General features: G+C 40.1%; 1 protein-coding gene across 1 annotated transcript; it reads left to right on the forward strand.

Annotated features, from left to right (window-relative positions):
• Positions 1-588: 588 nt before the first annotated feature.
• PLSCR5 (phospholipid scramblase family member 5) lies at positions 589-14,251 on the forward strand (the record flags this gene model as incomplete). Its single annotated transcript, XM_082319049.1, has 7 exons — positions 589-715; positions 5,169-5,317; positions 9,753-9,795; positions 10,633-10,853; positions 11,857-12,018; positions 13,071-13,232; positions 14,213-14,251. 7 exons carry the CDS (start codon positions 589-591, stop codon positions 14,249-14,251), a joined length of 903 nt encoding a protein of 300 aa, XP_082175175.1.
• Positions 14,252-14,787: the final 536 nt, after the last annotated feature.

Raw genomic sequence — 14,787 nt, forward strand, 5'->3', positions numbered from 1 at the left:
TCTTTAAATGTTTGTCCTAATTTCTTGAGTAGTTTTTCCTGTGCATTTCTAAATAGCACCAAAGTATGGCTGCATTTGTGCCTGGATAGATATGATTAAGTCTTTTGTTCCTGAAGTCCTTAGTGAGGCTGCTTTTAATCATGGTTGGATCAGATTTATTTTGACCAATATGTGAGTATTTATTTAAAAAAAAAAAAATAAAAAAGCCAAAAAATTCAGATTAAAAAAATGATTAAATACATGGTTTTATTTGCAAGGACCCATGCCAATGCAAGACTACTCTTTACAAATCCTGCAGAAGTCTATTGATATAACCTACTAAAATTATTGCTTCAAAATAAAACAATAAGAATAGGGTAAGAAGGGACATTTTAAAAGATATGGAAATTTGTGAAAGAAATGGAAAAACATAAAATGTACTTCAAGCCAAGTTTTAGTTCCTCCTATTACCTCTTTACCGCAATTTTGTAAATAATGCTAGAAAAGTAGTTCTTTGGGACAAAACAGCTTCAGGGAAATGTTTATTTTATGAGTGGCAAGATAGCGAAACCTGGCTCCTGCAGGCAGGTGGGACCTGCCTGTGCCACCATGGCGGCTCTTGCCCAGGAGCCTGCACCATGGCACCAGCAGCTCCCAGTACCACCGGGCTGTCCTGTCCCACAGCCTGCAAACGCTGTGGGAATGACTGGGACTGGTCCTGTCTTACAGGTACTGGGTACAGCACAGACAGGCTGCATTGGTGTCCGTGTGTTCCTCCATGTCAGCAAGTGATCTGCTTGGACTTCTCAAAAATGTTTTTTAGATGTTTGAAATGTTGTCTTTCAGCATATATATTTTTTTTAGTGTGTTTTGTCTTTTTTAGCACCTTTCTTAATGTATTACATATGCTTCATCCATTGACAGAATTATTGGGATTTTTGTTTTGTTTGGTTGGTTTTCTGGGCGCTGAAGTAAGTCTTTATTCATTTTTAAAGGTAGGTGGGTGCCATCTCATCTGAGTTTTCATCTGTCATTTTCAAAGTTAGGTTTACTATATTTATCCAGAGCTTTCCCTTTCCTTTTTTCTTCTTTGCTTAGGCTTTGTGTCTGCTCTCCAGGTTAGATCCTCTGCTCCAAAGAAGCATGTCTTTGACGGGGAGAAAGGAAGCAAAAACTTTTAGTCGTTCTTAATCTTTATTTCCAGTGATGTCAAACTTCTTCCTAGTCCAGAAGGATTTTTTTAGTGCTCATTTTTCAGCAATCAAAGTTTTTCTGTGGGCTGCCTGCTCCCTTCACATGGTGTTTCCAGGGGTGAGCACAGCAGGGACTGGCTGCTGGGTCGGGCTGCTCTGCACCGCACCCAGGGACTTCTCAAGCAGGCAATGATAAACTCCGGGGAAGTTTTGCATAGCCAAATTTTTACATGTTGCATAGGTAGACCTGTGGCCTTTGCATGGACTAATATAGCTAATAAAAATCAGCTTCCATATAATTTTTTTTTTTAGAGGGATTTTCTGTGTTATCTCTTCAGAGATCCTCATCAGCATCTTCCTGAACTGCAAACTCTGGAATTAAATGTGCTTGGACATACTCCTACAGGCCATTTCAAATCAGTAGGACTTGCAGTAGCAGAGAGAACAGAAAATGGTCCCCAACACCTCACTCTGCTCTGCTCGGCTCTGTGCATAGGCTCTGCCATTTTTGCAGCCATGCATCATATCTGTCTGCAGGTCGCATGTGCATGATGATCTCCATGGCGACTTGGGCACTTGAGGCAGAAATATGAGCTGGTAAGTCAAGGTTACTCTCCCTCCTCCTCCTCCTTTCCTCTCAGTGCAATGCAGGTGATTACATGTGCTACATTTTGGTATGGACAGTGCTTGTCTGGAGCACAGCTCAGCCAATCTGTTTTAATTCTCCAAAACCAGTTTAAACACTTCACACGAATCAGCAGACCCCTGCAGAGAGGGGGGTGTGTGTGTGCGTGTGTGTGTGCGGGGGGTGGCGGTACAGGATCATTTTCTGGGTCTGGGTGCAGGCATGACGTCCCTTGGAGGGGAGGCTGATGCTGTGCAGGTGGAATACAGTGAGAAATCGGAGGTAGCTTTTCCTGCTCTGTGCATGGGAAATGTTGACTGGGGGCCAGGCGTAAGGAAATGCAGGTAATTAGCTCCTCTGTCTTTACTGGATACCCTGAAGAAACGGAAACATAAATATTGAATTATAAAGATATGTTCTGAGACTACACAAATTCTACACATACATTATAAAGCAGAATTTTAGGTCTAATGTGTTCAGTTAGCCAGCGAGTACATTGAAGTTTTGCCTCTTTGTATTCACAAAACACTTTTCCCTCTTTCCATTGGTGCAAACGACTTGAAATGAATAATGTTTTTCTTGTTTGTTAGCATCATCTCCCCCTGTTGTCCATCGACATAAAATGCAGTGTTCTGGAACATGAGAAAGGCAATACATTTCCTCCAGTTCTTTGTAAGCTGATATGAAGTAGACAGACACCTTCTGAAGTTTTGTGCATGCTGTGCTCTTTTTTTCTTTGCTGCAACAAGAAAAGCCTTTTCTTTTAACCTGGCTTCCTTTGAAGAAGTAACTCAGGAAGCTTCATGGCCTCTCAAGGTAAGTGCATCTACAGTCTGTATTTTTAGATCATGTTTACAGAAAACTACAGTCTTGTACGTTTCCAGCAATCAGCAGTCTGATGAAATGAGAGTTTCAGGCTAAAACCACATCAGCCAAAGCACAGTTGTTTTGGCTTCCTTTAATTTTTCAGCATTCAAGAGGCTCCTAAGGAGACTAAAATCTATACTAGAATGTTATTTAAATAAAATATGTTACAAAATGTTAGCATCTGCATTCTATCAGAAAATGTAGCGTTTGTATCTTTGTGCTTAAACCTGTCGGTACAGAATGCGTGGGCAGGTACTGAGCCAAGGGTACCACTATTTTTGCACACTTCTTTACGTTCTATTCCACTTCGAAAATACCAAATCAGCAAATGCTTTTCACTTTCAAAACTGGCCAGAGTCCTGATAATCACGTAGGGAAAACAAATATCTGAAGAATAACTGGATTTAATCAGATTACTCCTATCTGGGTTCATCTTTGTCACGTATTGTCTTTTAGCAGCAGCCGGCTGGGTACTCAAGGCTATAGGCAAACATTGCAGCATGCTGATCTAACCAGCCTTCCAAATTCCTGTTCTCCATGCTTTCAAATACTTAAACTAAGTAGAAGGACACAAATCTGTGTTTTGTAAACATGAATGCAACTCCACAGAGGTCACCCCCTTGTGACATACAGAGGCAGATGCTGGCCCAGGGAGTTTCAACGTCTATTTGTGTTTGTCAAATGTTTACCCCTCTTTGCCCCCAAAATATTCAAGACATTCTGCATTTACAGTACTAAAAGATATACAGCAGCAAGCACGTTTTACAGCATTGTTGTACTCTTGCAATATACGTTTTTTTATTTTGCTTATCTTTAACCATATAAAAGAGATCTGGTTTTGTATATTTTTAATGCATAGTAATTAACAGAAGCAGCAAAATAGTCATGTTGTGTAATACGGTTTTTGTAATGAAGGAACTTGATAATATACTTCTTTTAGGAATAAGTAACGCTACAAATTCTGTTTGTACAGAATGCTCACTGTATTATATGGTAACTTCTAAGTTTTCCCATACCATAAATGAAATGGGAAACATTCACAAAAATAGACAAAGTGTCAGAGTAGCTCAGATTGTCATCAATATTTAATGTATTTACTGTTTGATTTTTGTATAGCTTAAAATTTGACAGGTAGAACTGCAATTTGTTGTCTTTTTTCTCTTTATTATTCGAGAATAACACTAACACTCAGCCACTTCATGGCATTTCACAAAACAACAAGAGTTACGGCAGTAACAGAACCCTGTGAGGTAAAATGATGCAGAAGAGCATATAAAATATTTATTACCCAGTTATACATTTTTAAAAGCCAGCTACAATTCAAAGGGGTTACTTCTTCTTCCTGTGGTCTCAGACTTTGAAGGAAAGCAGTGGCTGCAAAGACAAATTAAGATCAAAATATGATTAAACGATGAATCAGCCACAGTGAGTTCAAATAATACTAAAGGATCTAATTTAAACCCACAACAGCAAAAGATAGCTTCGGACTTAGAGCCCAAACTCCTTCTGGACCTCAAACCCCATCGTGCCTAAGTACTGTCACACATGAGATTAAAACGATCAGTTTGGGGACTGCTTTACTGCTGAAGTGCAGGGGCGCAGCTTAATATGAGGATTTGTCATTTATATGCGGAGAGCTTCAGCTTGCTCTTTCTTGTTCCGGCAGAGCCAGTGTTACTGAAGGCTGTGGAAAGATGCTCGTAGTAAAACCAGTAGGAGTTGAGAATCAAATGGCTAAGGTGATCACTGCACTGTGGGAGATGTATGAAGGGGTGTGGGCATACAGGTGCCTGTAACAGTAAATACTCTCGTTACCTTCACAGCACTAGCCAAGGTAACCATCACTGTGTCCTAAAGGACGTGTTTGCAATAGCAAACCAGAAAACATAGCGTAACGATACCTGATCTTTTCATTAAGATAATAATGAATAACACACTGTAAGAGGCTGTGTTTGGTACCAGGGTTGTAACATCTGGCTTGGGGAATCTGAGATCCCTGGAAAAGTTATCTCATTAAGAGAAAATATGTGTGCCCTCAGGATGCTAGAAAGCACCTTGCTGAAAGCAAGCCCTCAGGAGCTCGGTGTACATTAGCACGCAGGGCAGCTCGCAGGGAGCAGGGCTGAGCAGCCTATACTGAGGAGCTTGTGGCCACCCTGGGTGTGATTCCAGACCAGCTCCAGCCTTGTCACACAGACCGAGTGCTCGCAAGCTGTCAGAGCAGATTAGGTGCCCTCCAAGATCACATCTCCTGCTTTAGCTTCATCTACAGTGATTCCACTTTGCATACTTTTAAGACTGCTTTATAAAGTGAATCAGAGTGCTTGAAGTGTGGGACCATCAGGAGATTAATTTCAGATCCTCACTCCTGATCTGAACTAAAATGCTGGTGTAGTCAGGGGCAGAATGTGACATTATTTGTTCGTTTTGATCCAAGCAGCTAGCTGCTGTTTGGCCCTGTTCATTTCTGATTTTTTTTTTTTTTTTTTCTTCTTTTCCTGCAGAATCTCAGGGACAAACCAACCCAATCTTTAAGGATTACCTCCCTGGTTCTTCTGACCTTCCTGAACAGAATGAGCCCGTTGAACCAAGTCTCTGGAAGCAAATACCACGCACTCATAACTTGCCACCTGGTCTGGAGTACCTGAACCAGGTCCTGAATCTTTCCAAATGTTAGAATTGTTTTGTTTTCCTTGTAGACTTCTTTGATACCTTGGGGGATGGGGTTCTTTGGGGTTTTTTCTTGGGGAGGGGCAGGTGGAGATAGAGAGGCTTTTTTGTTGTTTGATGTTAGTATGAAATGAGGAGTGTAGGAATGACAAGCCCTTCCTTCATTGCTGCCATTCATTTTTATAGAAATCCGCTTGTTGTGTATGCAGCTCTCCTTGCACCAAATCCATGGTTTTCTTCCCTCCAGGACTTTTTCTAGGTCATAGTATTACCCCTCTCATTGTCCCCCCAGTTTCCTTCCAGCTCCTTAAGAGCTCACCCTCAGGGAAATGGCTACCAAACTCCAGCTGGCCTCAAAAAGACTGAAACAGGCAGTGTGTGAAGGAATTGTCACCTCCTTATAACCTACCCTTTGAGGAACACGAAGGTCTTCTAAGCAAACTCCTTCTGCCAAGGACAGTGCTCTCCAGGTTAGAGGTAAGGCCCTGGGGGGCAGGCTCCCAAGGAGACAACTTTGTGAGCGTAAGCCTGGGTGGCTACAAACCCACACCCACTCTGCGTTGGGTCGTGGGCAGGAAAGCGCTAGTGCCTGAGAGAGGGAATGCCTGGAAATGGAAGCGGACAAGCAGGTCACAGGCAGGAGAAAGAAAGGGAATGCTAAAGTCTTCTCAGTCCTACTGCTAAATGTGTGGCTGTCCATCTTGCTCTGTGAAACCTCTCGGCTCCTGGAACTCAGACCAGTGACGGTCTGCAGCTCTGCTCCAGAAGTTTCACCTCTTCCTGCATTTTTTTACTGGGAGAGTAAAAAAGCTACTGCTTTGACACTGACTCCAGTTTGCATTTCTCATGTGGCTGGATTCTGCCACTCTTATGTGGCAGAATCACTCTATTGTGATTCCGATACACACACTTTTGCTGTGCTTGTATTTTGGTGATGCTGTGAAATGTTTATTTCACTCAAGGTTTGTATTTTAGATATACATTTCTGGTAGTTTTCTACAGAAGCAGAAATTGAATGTATTTTATATTTGGAGCTAAGTTGCCTAGATAGCTAATGAAACTGGGAGACCCTTCAGAAACAATCTTTCATGTAGAGTTATGATTTTCATTTCATGGTGCCCATGCACAAAATGATATGTGTTGTCAATTACATGAGCATTTGCTCACAGACTGTGGGAGCTACATTTTTTTAGTCTAAAAGTGATTGTGATAGTAAATACTTAGCAGGTTACATATTCAGTCTCCTGTATGAACATGAATTATACCTCAGATTTACGCATACAATGTGGGTAAGCAAATTCTATTACTTCATTTTATAGAAGCTTTACATCTGACATAAAGACAAAAGAGCAAGTGGCTGTCAGAACTATAACTAGAACTCAAGACCTCATTCATGCTTGTTCTCGGCCCAATAACCATGTGTCTGCGCTGCAGCCCTAGCTAATTATTTTCAATTTTCTCTGCAGTCTGAAGAGTGGAAGGCATGTGTGCAATGCTGATTATTGGCATATACCCACAGCTAGGGTTTCCATGCACTGCAGAACACTTTGGTGTGTGATGCTGAAGTCATACTGGTTGTGTGACTAGTTGTGTGACTAATGAAACAAGCTCGTACAGGATAGATTGCAGCAGACAGGGGATCCGACCAGCAGGGAGGGGGCTGCCTGCAGAATGAATGTGGGATTCACAGCTGCCAGGGTGATCCCTTGGGATTTATCCTGATGGACTAAGAGATTTTCACATAATGAAATTCTCAAATGAATAAAGATGTTTCTAGCAGAACTGGGAATTTTTGATGCCATTGGGAAGACTGGAATGCTGTGTATCCTTCTGGTTGTGTGTGTATTGGGGAAAGGTGGGTCCAAATTGATATAGGCCCAGGCAGGTACTACTGGAAGGACATGGGGCATAGAGAACCTGCTTTAAAACAAGACTGCAAGTGTTTCATCTTTAGACTAACAAAATGCTACCGGAGAGGGAACTGTGACAGCTCTCACCCCTAGAAGAGTAAACAACCTGTGGGAAAAAGAGACGTTTAATTTATAGAATGATATTACCAGAAGAAAGACTGTACAGAAAGTGGTTGTGAATAAATACAGGATAAAAAATAGAAATGAGGTTCTGGGATTATCTCCAGCAGGAGCGGGGAAGATAGCTGGATAGATTTCAGAAAGCTGAATGTATTTCTTAATAAGACCATGACGTGTTTGACTCTGAAACAAGGATCTAAATTTAGTGAAGCTCAGAGAGATCCCTACAGTCTTATTCTAAACAGCAACTCAAAGACACAGCATACAGTGTTGGATGAGAGGAAAAGAAAATATCTGTCGTGTACGTTATGGCCAGACAGCAATATTTCACTCTGCAAATACACACCTGGAGTCAGGCAGGCTGAGGAGTGATTCACTCGGCAGCTCAAGGTGCACCAGAGAAGGGCAATAAACTGTTGCTGCCCTGGCAAACTGATACCATGCTTTTGATCATTATCACAAAAGTGGCACTCTTTAAACAATTTCCTGCAAAACAGGTTACCCAAACCTCATTATTATCTTCCGGATCACAGCCATAGTTTAAGGAATTGGCCAGTGCCCATCACAAAAATCGAGGGAACCTGTGCCCACAGCAGGAATAGACAGACGAGAACTCAGAGAGTAATTTTCCAAGGAGCTCAATTGCATGTTATGCCACCATTCAGGCTTAACCAATTTTGTAAGAAGCTTCTTAGTTTATACTTGCTTAGAGTAATCAGATGTAAATTTAATGCCCACAAAACTGAATACTGAGAATTAGCTGTGTAGAAGGAATTTTAACACATCTGAGCTCAAGAGGACTCAGACCCTTGCAGACCAAAGGGCTTTAGATGCTTTCAAATGCAAGTGCAGAATTCCCTTAATCCGCAAGTGCCCCAATAAAAGACGCATCAGAATAGCTGCCTTGTAGAAACCAGTGAAAGGCAAAACAAGCCTAGCAAGTGGCACTGCACACGTTGTCTCAACATTGTTTATACATTGTTCACAATAAACCAATACACAGAGCAAAATCACTCAAAGCTTTTAACAGTTCAGGCTCATTAATTTTCTTTTCCCTGTGAAAGTCTATGTGGGACAAAGAAATCCGTATTAAAATCGATACTAAAATATTAAAATAGCCCTACCATCTTTAACTTGTTTATTCTTTTTTCATTAGCAGAGAAATTCCCATGCACTCCAAGCATTCACATCTCTCATGAAACGTAAACAACAAACAGCAAATATTCTTGGGAGAAAAATCTTAAGTCCAAATATTTTTTATTATTTCAATTACTGGCATGCACATTTCAGAGATTAATGAAAGGGATAAAGAAGTTTCTCTTTTACCAGTTTTTCTTTGCAGCCTGAACTAGCTGCAGGAGATGACTAGAATTGACAAATGGCTGCAACAGTTTGAATACGTACCAGGCAAGATTTATCAATTGTAAAATATACAGACACTGGAGAGCTGTGACATGCTGGTCTTAGAAGGTCGCTGTGTGCTTTCTGTCTGCAGCTGTGAGTAATGGCAAAATCCTGTGCCAAGCATCTGCCCATCAGGAATTTAAGAAAAAGAGATTAGCAAAGCCTAAACTATCACATAAAACAGTCATAAAAAGTCACATAAAACTGAAAGGTAGACTGAAATTAAGTCTTGCTGGCTTTATAATACTAATGACTGTTCTCTAAAAAAGAATAATGTCAGAGGGACGATAAGCACAGCAAAGCTGGGTATCATGGCAAACAGTTTTTCTCCTGCATTTGTAACCAGCTCACAGGGGAAGACAGTTTCAGCCAGCCGAGGGTTTCTCTGGGGAGCTGTTGTTTTGCTCGTTCTGGCACCCTGGTGTGCCTGTTTGCCAGATTTAGGGTGCAGAACTCCTGCTGCCTGAGATCAGAGCGTTAAAGCTTGCGTGTGCCGTCGTTGGCATCACCCGATAGCCCTGCTGGGCTGCTTCAGCGGGGCCCTTTGGGATGTGGCTACAGCACGTTTTGAGCTGGAGCCCAGACTGTTTCACTCCTGCACTACCATGGTGCCCAGGACTGACCTTAGCTCTGGGGTAATGGTTTCCCCTCTGCCAAGACCAGGAGGGAGGAACAGGAGTGAGAAGTCCTGCTTCTCACATACATCCTTCCATTGCTGTTGTCTTCCTCATTCCCCCAGCGAAGATTATTTTTCTTCAAACGTGTGGCTGAATTGCATGACCATAGCACACAATGGTCACACTCTTTGAGAGATGTCTAAAGTGTGACTTGAGATAGCCCTCAGGCACCCAGCTCGTGCACTTTTGGAAGGAAAGAAATCCTAATAACAGGGAGATGAGCAATAAAAATAGACAGGTGATCACTGGCAGTCCCAGACTTTTCCAACACCCACCATCTTGTTTGTTGTTTTTTTTTTTTAAACAGCTGGACCGGATAATTATTCATCAGCAAGTGGAGCTTCTTGAAGGTATGGTGCAATCCTTGTCACTCTTTAACTGTGCTGGTACACAGATGTTTCCAAAAGGCTTCCAAGTCGTGCCCCCAACTTGTTGAAGTCATTGCGAAGCCTCCTGCTGACCTTGCATCAGGCCTGTAATGTGGCGTTAGTGTGGTGCAAGCTCACTTTCTTTATGCCTGTTCTGCAGCAAACCAATGAGGAGGGAAAGATTACAGTGAGTAATCTCTACACCAGTCCTAAATTCTCCCTCTTGGACACCTTTCTCTTAAAGTTATTAAAGTTTAACCATCTTTCCAATCCATTTTATTGTCTTTAACAATAATTAACATGCTACGAGAAACAAAGCAAATAAAGAAAGGAAGGTCAGCCGACACAAAATGAAGCATAAGTTTCAATTTACATAGTTCCTCAGAATTTCAAAGTACTGAAGAAGTATTAAGTTCTGCAAGTAAAACATTTTTTAATGTATTTCTCCCATTCAAAATGTCTTCAGCCTGATTCTCGGATACCTTGCTGGGTGAAAGTTTTGTCACTGAAGTGGAACAGCCTCATATTGTCACTTTTCACAGATGATAGAGTAAGAAAAAGCCCAAATCAAAACTCAGGATCTGAATTTTGTTTTGTGATATGTACTTTAGTGTACAGCAAATCAAAGTCTTTGAACTAAATGTTCCTTCAAGATACAGACCTGACATTATTGTTTCCTTATAACTGTATATTTTCTTTGTGTCATTATTTCAAAACCATTTTTTAAAGTCTCTGTTCCATAGATTTTTAGAATATATACTAATATATATACACTAACATTATACTAAGGTAACGTTCTACTTGTTTTTGCTTTATCAGCCATACTTGGCACAGAGACCGCCAGCAAATACGAGATAAAAAACCATTTGGGACAGAGAGTTTACTTTGCAGTAGAAGAAAATGATTGCTTTGATCGTAACTTGTGTTCGCCTATAAGGTCTTTCACCATAAGGATTGCAGATAACACAGGCCGAGAAGTGATTACAGTGAACAGACCCTTGAGATGCAACAGCTGCTGGTTCCCCTGCTTCCTGCAAGAGGTGAGTGAATCCTAATTGCCTTTTGTCCGAGCATCTCACTGTATGTGCACAGCATTAATGAAGCCTCATGCGACCTCTGCGAGGATGGCAGGAAGGAATTCACACCAACCTCTCAGCCTGTGGGACTGTGTGGAGGCCTTCGTTTAGAAGTAAATATTGATAAATGAGGCCTTTCTATGAGTTACATTCCCAGCATGCCTCCTCCCTTTCCTGGGGCCTTGCTTTCCTGACATCCCAAATAAAGATTTTGTGTCCGATGATACAGATGTCCCTCTAGCCAGGTAGCACCCCAAAACACTGTTTGCCCTGGCACAGACTAACATCTGTTAGTGCTACAGATGGAAATCACCCACTGTACTCCCGGAGTGCGAAGGATGGAAAATCCCTGGAGGCCATTAGTGCTTGTGGGTATGACTGGGAAGCAGCTCTCCGAGGAGGGGGATGCTGCGCTCCATGGCTCTGACTCTTCAAGGCCATGTATCTCTGGGAAATTGCAGAACTTGGAAATAAGCTGCTTTCAGTGAAAAATGCAGATCCTATAGAGTATCAGATATTTTCTCCTTATTTTTGATTCTCCTTTATTCAGACATCTTTCTTGTTTTATGAAAATGTTTTATAGGTTAACTCGTTTACCTACTTTCTCTGTACTGCATCAGGATTTAAAAAAAGGTCCTTTGGTATCACAGCTACTGTATAAAAAAGTTTATAGGATACTCAGTGATTACAATAACAAAAACTTCTCACAGCATATGGCTTTTATCAAATCTTATACTATATGTAAGATGTTAGCTTCTGGTGCAGCTTTTGAGCTTCATATTGTCCACTATATTTAAAAACACCATTAGACAGCCTTGTAATATCCAGTTCACAGTTTGGTAAAATTATCTATAATTATATTCCATAACGAAATATTTTGTCATTATATAAACAATACACTATTATGGACAAATATACTAATATAAAATTAGTTTATAAGATTTTTTTGTTTTCTTTTGTTTGCTAGTTAGAAGTTCAGTCCCCACCAGGTACAGTAGCTGGGTATGTTGTACAGAACTGGGACCCTTTTCTGCCAAAGTTTACTATACAGAATGAAAGTAAAGAAGACGTACTAAAAATAATTGGTCCATATGCAACTTGTGGCTGTTTTGAAGATGTTGACTTTGAGGTATGTTTCTTATGAGTGTTAAGAATTTTAAAGTTTTACTACTTTGAATAAATTTCTCACTCAAAAATCCTGTTATTCTACCCTTAAAAATATTATGTACGTTGCTATAATTATGAAACAGCAGTACAACAATGTGCATTGGAGCTCTTGACTTGTACACTCAGATTCCTACAGATGTTTTCTGGAAAGGAGTGACAGTTCCTTCAAGGAAATAAACATGCCACTAAGTGAAATCCTGGTCCTTCGCGGTCCATGAGGACTCAGCCATTGATTTTGATAGGCTCAGGGTTTCATCCCACATGCATTCACTGTTACCTGACACATGGTCCCTTGAAGCCTGTGGCATTGAATCTGCTGCCTTTATTACTCTCAGACTGAGAACTGTCGGCAGGATTAATGTCCAATACATCTACATCCATTTGAGAACATTAATCAGGAGAAAAATAATTCTGATGAGCCACTGAGATATTTAAAGGATGAGAGGGAGTATGGGAGATTCTCGAAGAAACCCTGGACCAGTTTTCTCATGTGAACAAAGCACTTTGCCTTAGTTAAGGAATCATAAAAGAGCTTCTGTGTTGATCAACTCGTTAGCCAAATCGGAAGACTTCAGTCGGTACTGTCTGGACACCTTCCACTAGACCATGCAGATGGCTACATAATTGAGAACATATCTGCCAGTTGTAGGGGACAGTGGTCCACAGCAATGGTACTGCTGTGACTTGGAGCATATCAGAAACACAAGACAGGAAAAAAAAAAATCTTTGTGAAAGAAGAGCAAAAGTGGTAAAAACTTTCACAATTGCTTTCCTCTACTTTTCTGTCAGCTCTAAAGATGCTGATGTTTCCTAACTTGAGACCCATTCTTTTGCACCACTCCTAAAGGCAAATCTGACACTAATAGAGCATCTTAATGACAAGAATAAAAGAAGAACCTGACAACTATAGCATACTCTGTGTGTCAGGGCATAGTCATTAATTCTGTGGAGATATAATCAGTGTGTAGTTGATTTATTTACATTTAGGTTTATTCCTGGTTTTTATTTGTGCAGGTAAAAGCTCTCAATGAGATGTCAACGATTGGCAAAATTTCTAAGTATTGGTCTGGATTTGTAAACAATGTCTTTACCAACACTGCCAACTTTGGGATCCAGGTGCCTGTAGATCTTGATGTGAGAATTAAGGCAGTGATGATTGGTGCTTGTTTCCTTATTGTAAGTATGCAAAATGAAGAGGTAGACCTATAGAGGTGGGCAGACTGGGACCAAAGGGGCCTTTGCTATCAGCTGTGATCCTAGAAAGGCGTAAGTGCAGTGGAAAGCCAAACCTGCTACCTAAAAAAATAAGTTAATTGAAACTCTCTTAATTTTTATGGCTGCTTTTGTGGTTTGTTTTTTTTTTTTTTTTTTTTTTTTCCTTCTTATTTGCTGAGCATCTTTAGGTTCTTAACGTTTTTGTTTATTAAACAGTTTAAATAGTATTCCACATGTAATTCCATATCTTGCATGGCAAGATCAAGTATCAACATACATGTCAAACCCACCAGACTCCTCCAAACCCCTTATCTGTTGTGTTTGAATGGATATATGAACCAAAACAAAAGTTATGTTATTTCTAACGGTAATTTCAAATGGTGAGTATCATTTCAATAGTTCTGTCAAGTGTTGCATATAAGACCTTCAGGCCATACGAAATTTCCTACCATAATTCCCTTGTGAAGATAATCATAAGAGAAGAATTACATGAAAAGGAGAATACTCACCGCTAGGGGTAAGGATGAAGTAAAGATGCAAGTTTTCTAGAATTACACATCGATATTTGCTGTGTATGTCTTTTGCCAACACTAATGCATTAATATTAACATGCAATGCTTTCCAAATAATCTGCGATACTTATGTCAGAGAATATAAAACAAAAGGACAAAACTATTTAAATTATTCACTGGAAAGTGTTTGCTTTAAAATAGCAACAACAATTCAGATATTTTGCTTTTATTACGTTAGAAATGTAACTCTCACAACACTAAGATTTTTGGATTGTGTCCTCCAAAACTGCTGGTGCTCAGTGGCTGACTAATAGAAAACTATTGATTAATCTATTTTCTTTATGTAAAAAAAGCCTACAAGTAAGACTTTTAATAGTAATTGTTGCATTTTTGTACCTTCCTTACTGTACACGGTTTGTTTATTTGTAGGACTTGATGTTCTTTGAAAACTCTTTGGATGGATTATAACAAGATGACAGAAACAATAAAATATGCAGAATGTGTTTCAGTAAGTAAAAATGAAAATAAATTGATCTTCTTGCTTTGAAGACTTATATGTTAGATACTTTCTAATTCTTTTTCATTTTCTTCTAGAAATCCCTTGAGCTTTGGACATGATTTTGAACTGCACAAATCCTTGTTCCTTATAGGAAAAGAAAGGGAGCTAATGATGATATTTATTAAAATACGTCTCGTGTAAATAATAATTTCCCACTTATATTTTATGTGTGTTGTAGCTAAACACATACTTTTCACACAGAGCACTGTTGCTTTGGAACAGTGCTATTCTCTTCTTTCTCTTTTGATGTTCCTGCATGGGAAATCATGAAAGATTAGATGAAGGCTTGCAGCATCACTGATGAAAGTCTATGTTTAGAGAAGCCTTTGATGTTCTGCAAGTGCCGGTACCAGTTACTAACCACATGAGGGTGTGTTCTGGGGGTTTTGCTTTTTCATTATTTTAGAAGTAATTTTCTGATTTGTTATTTAATTAATAGTAACAA

Source organism: Platalea leucorodia (genome assembly GCF_965183815.1).
Source record: "Platalea leucorodia genome assembly, chromosome: 8".
NCBI classification, from domain to species: Eukaryota; Metazoa; Chordata; class Aves; order Pelecaniformes; family Threskiornithidae; genus Platalea; species Platalea leucorodia.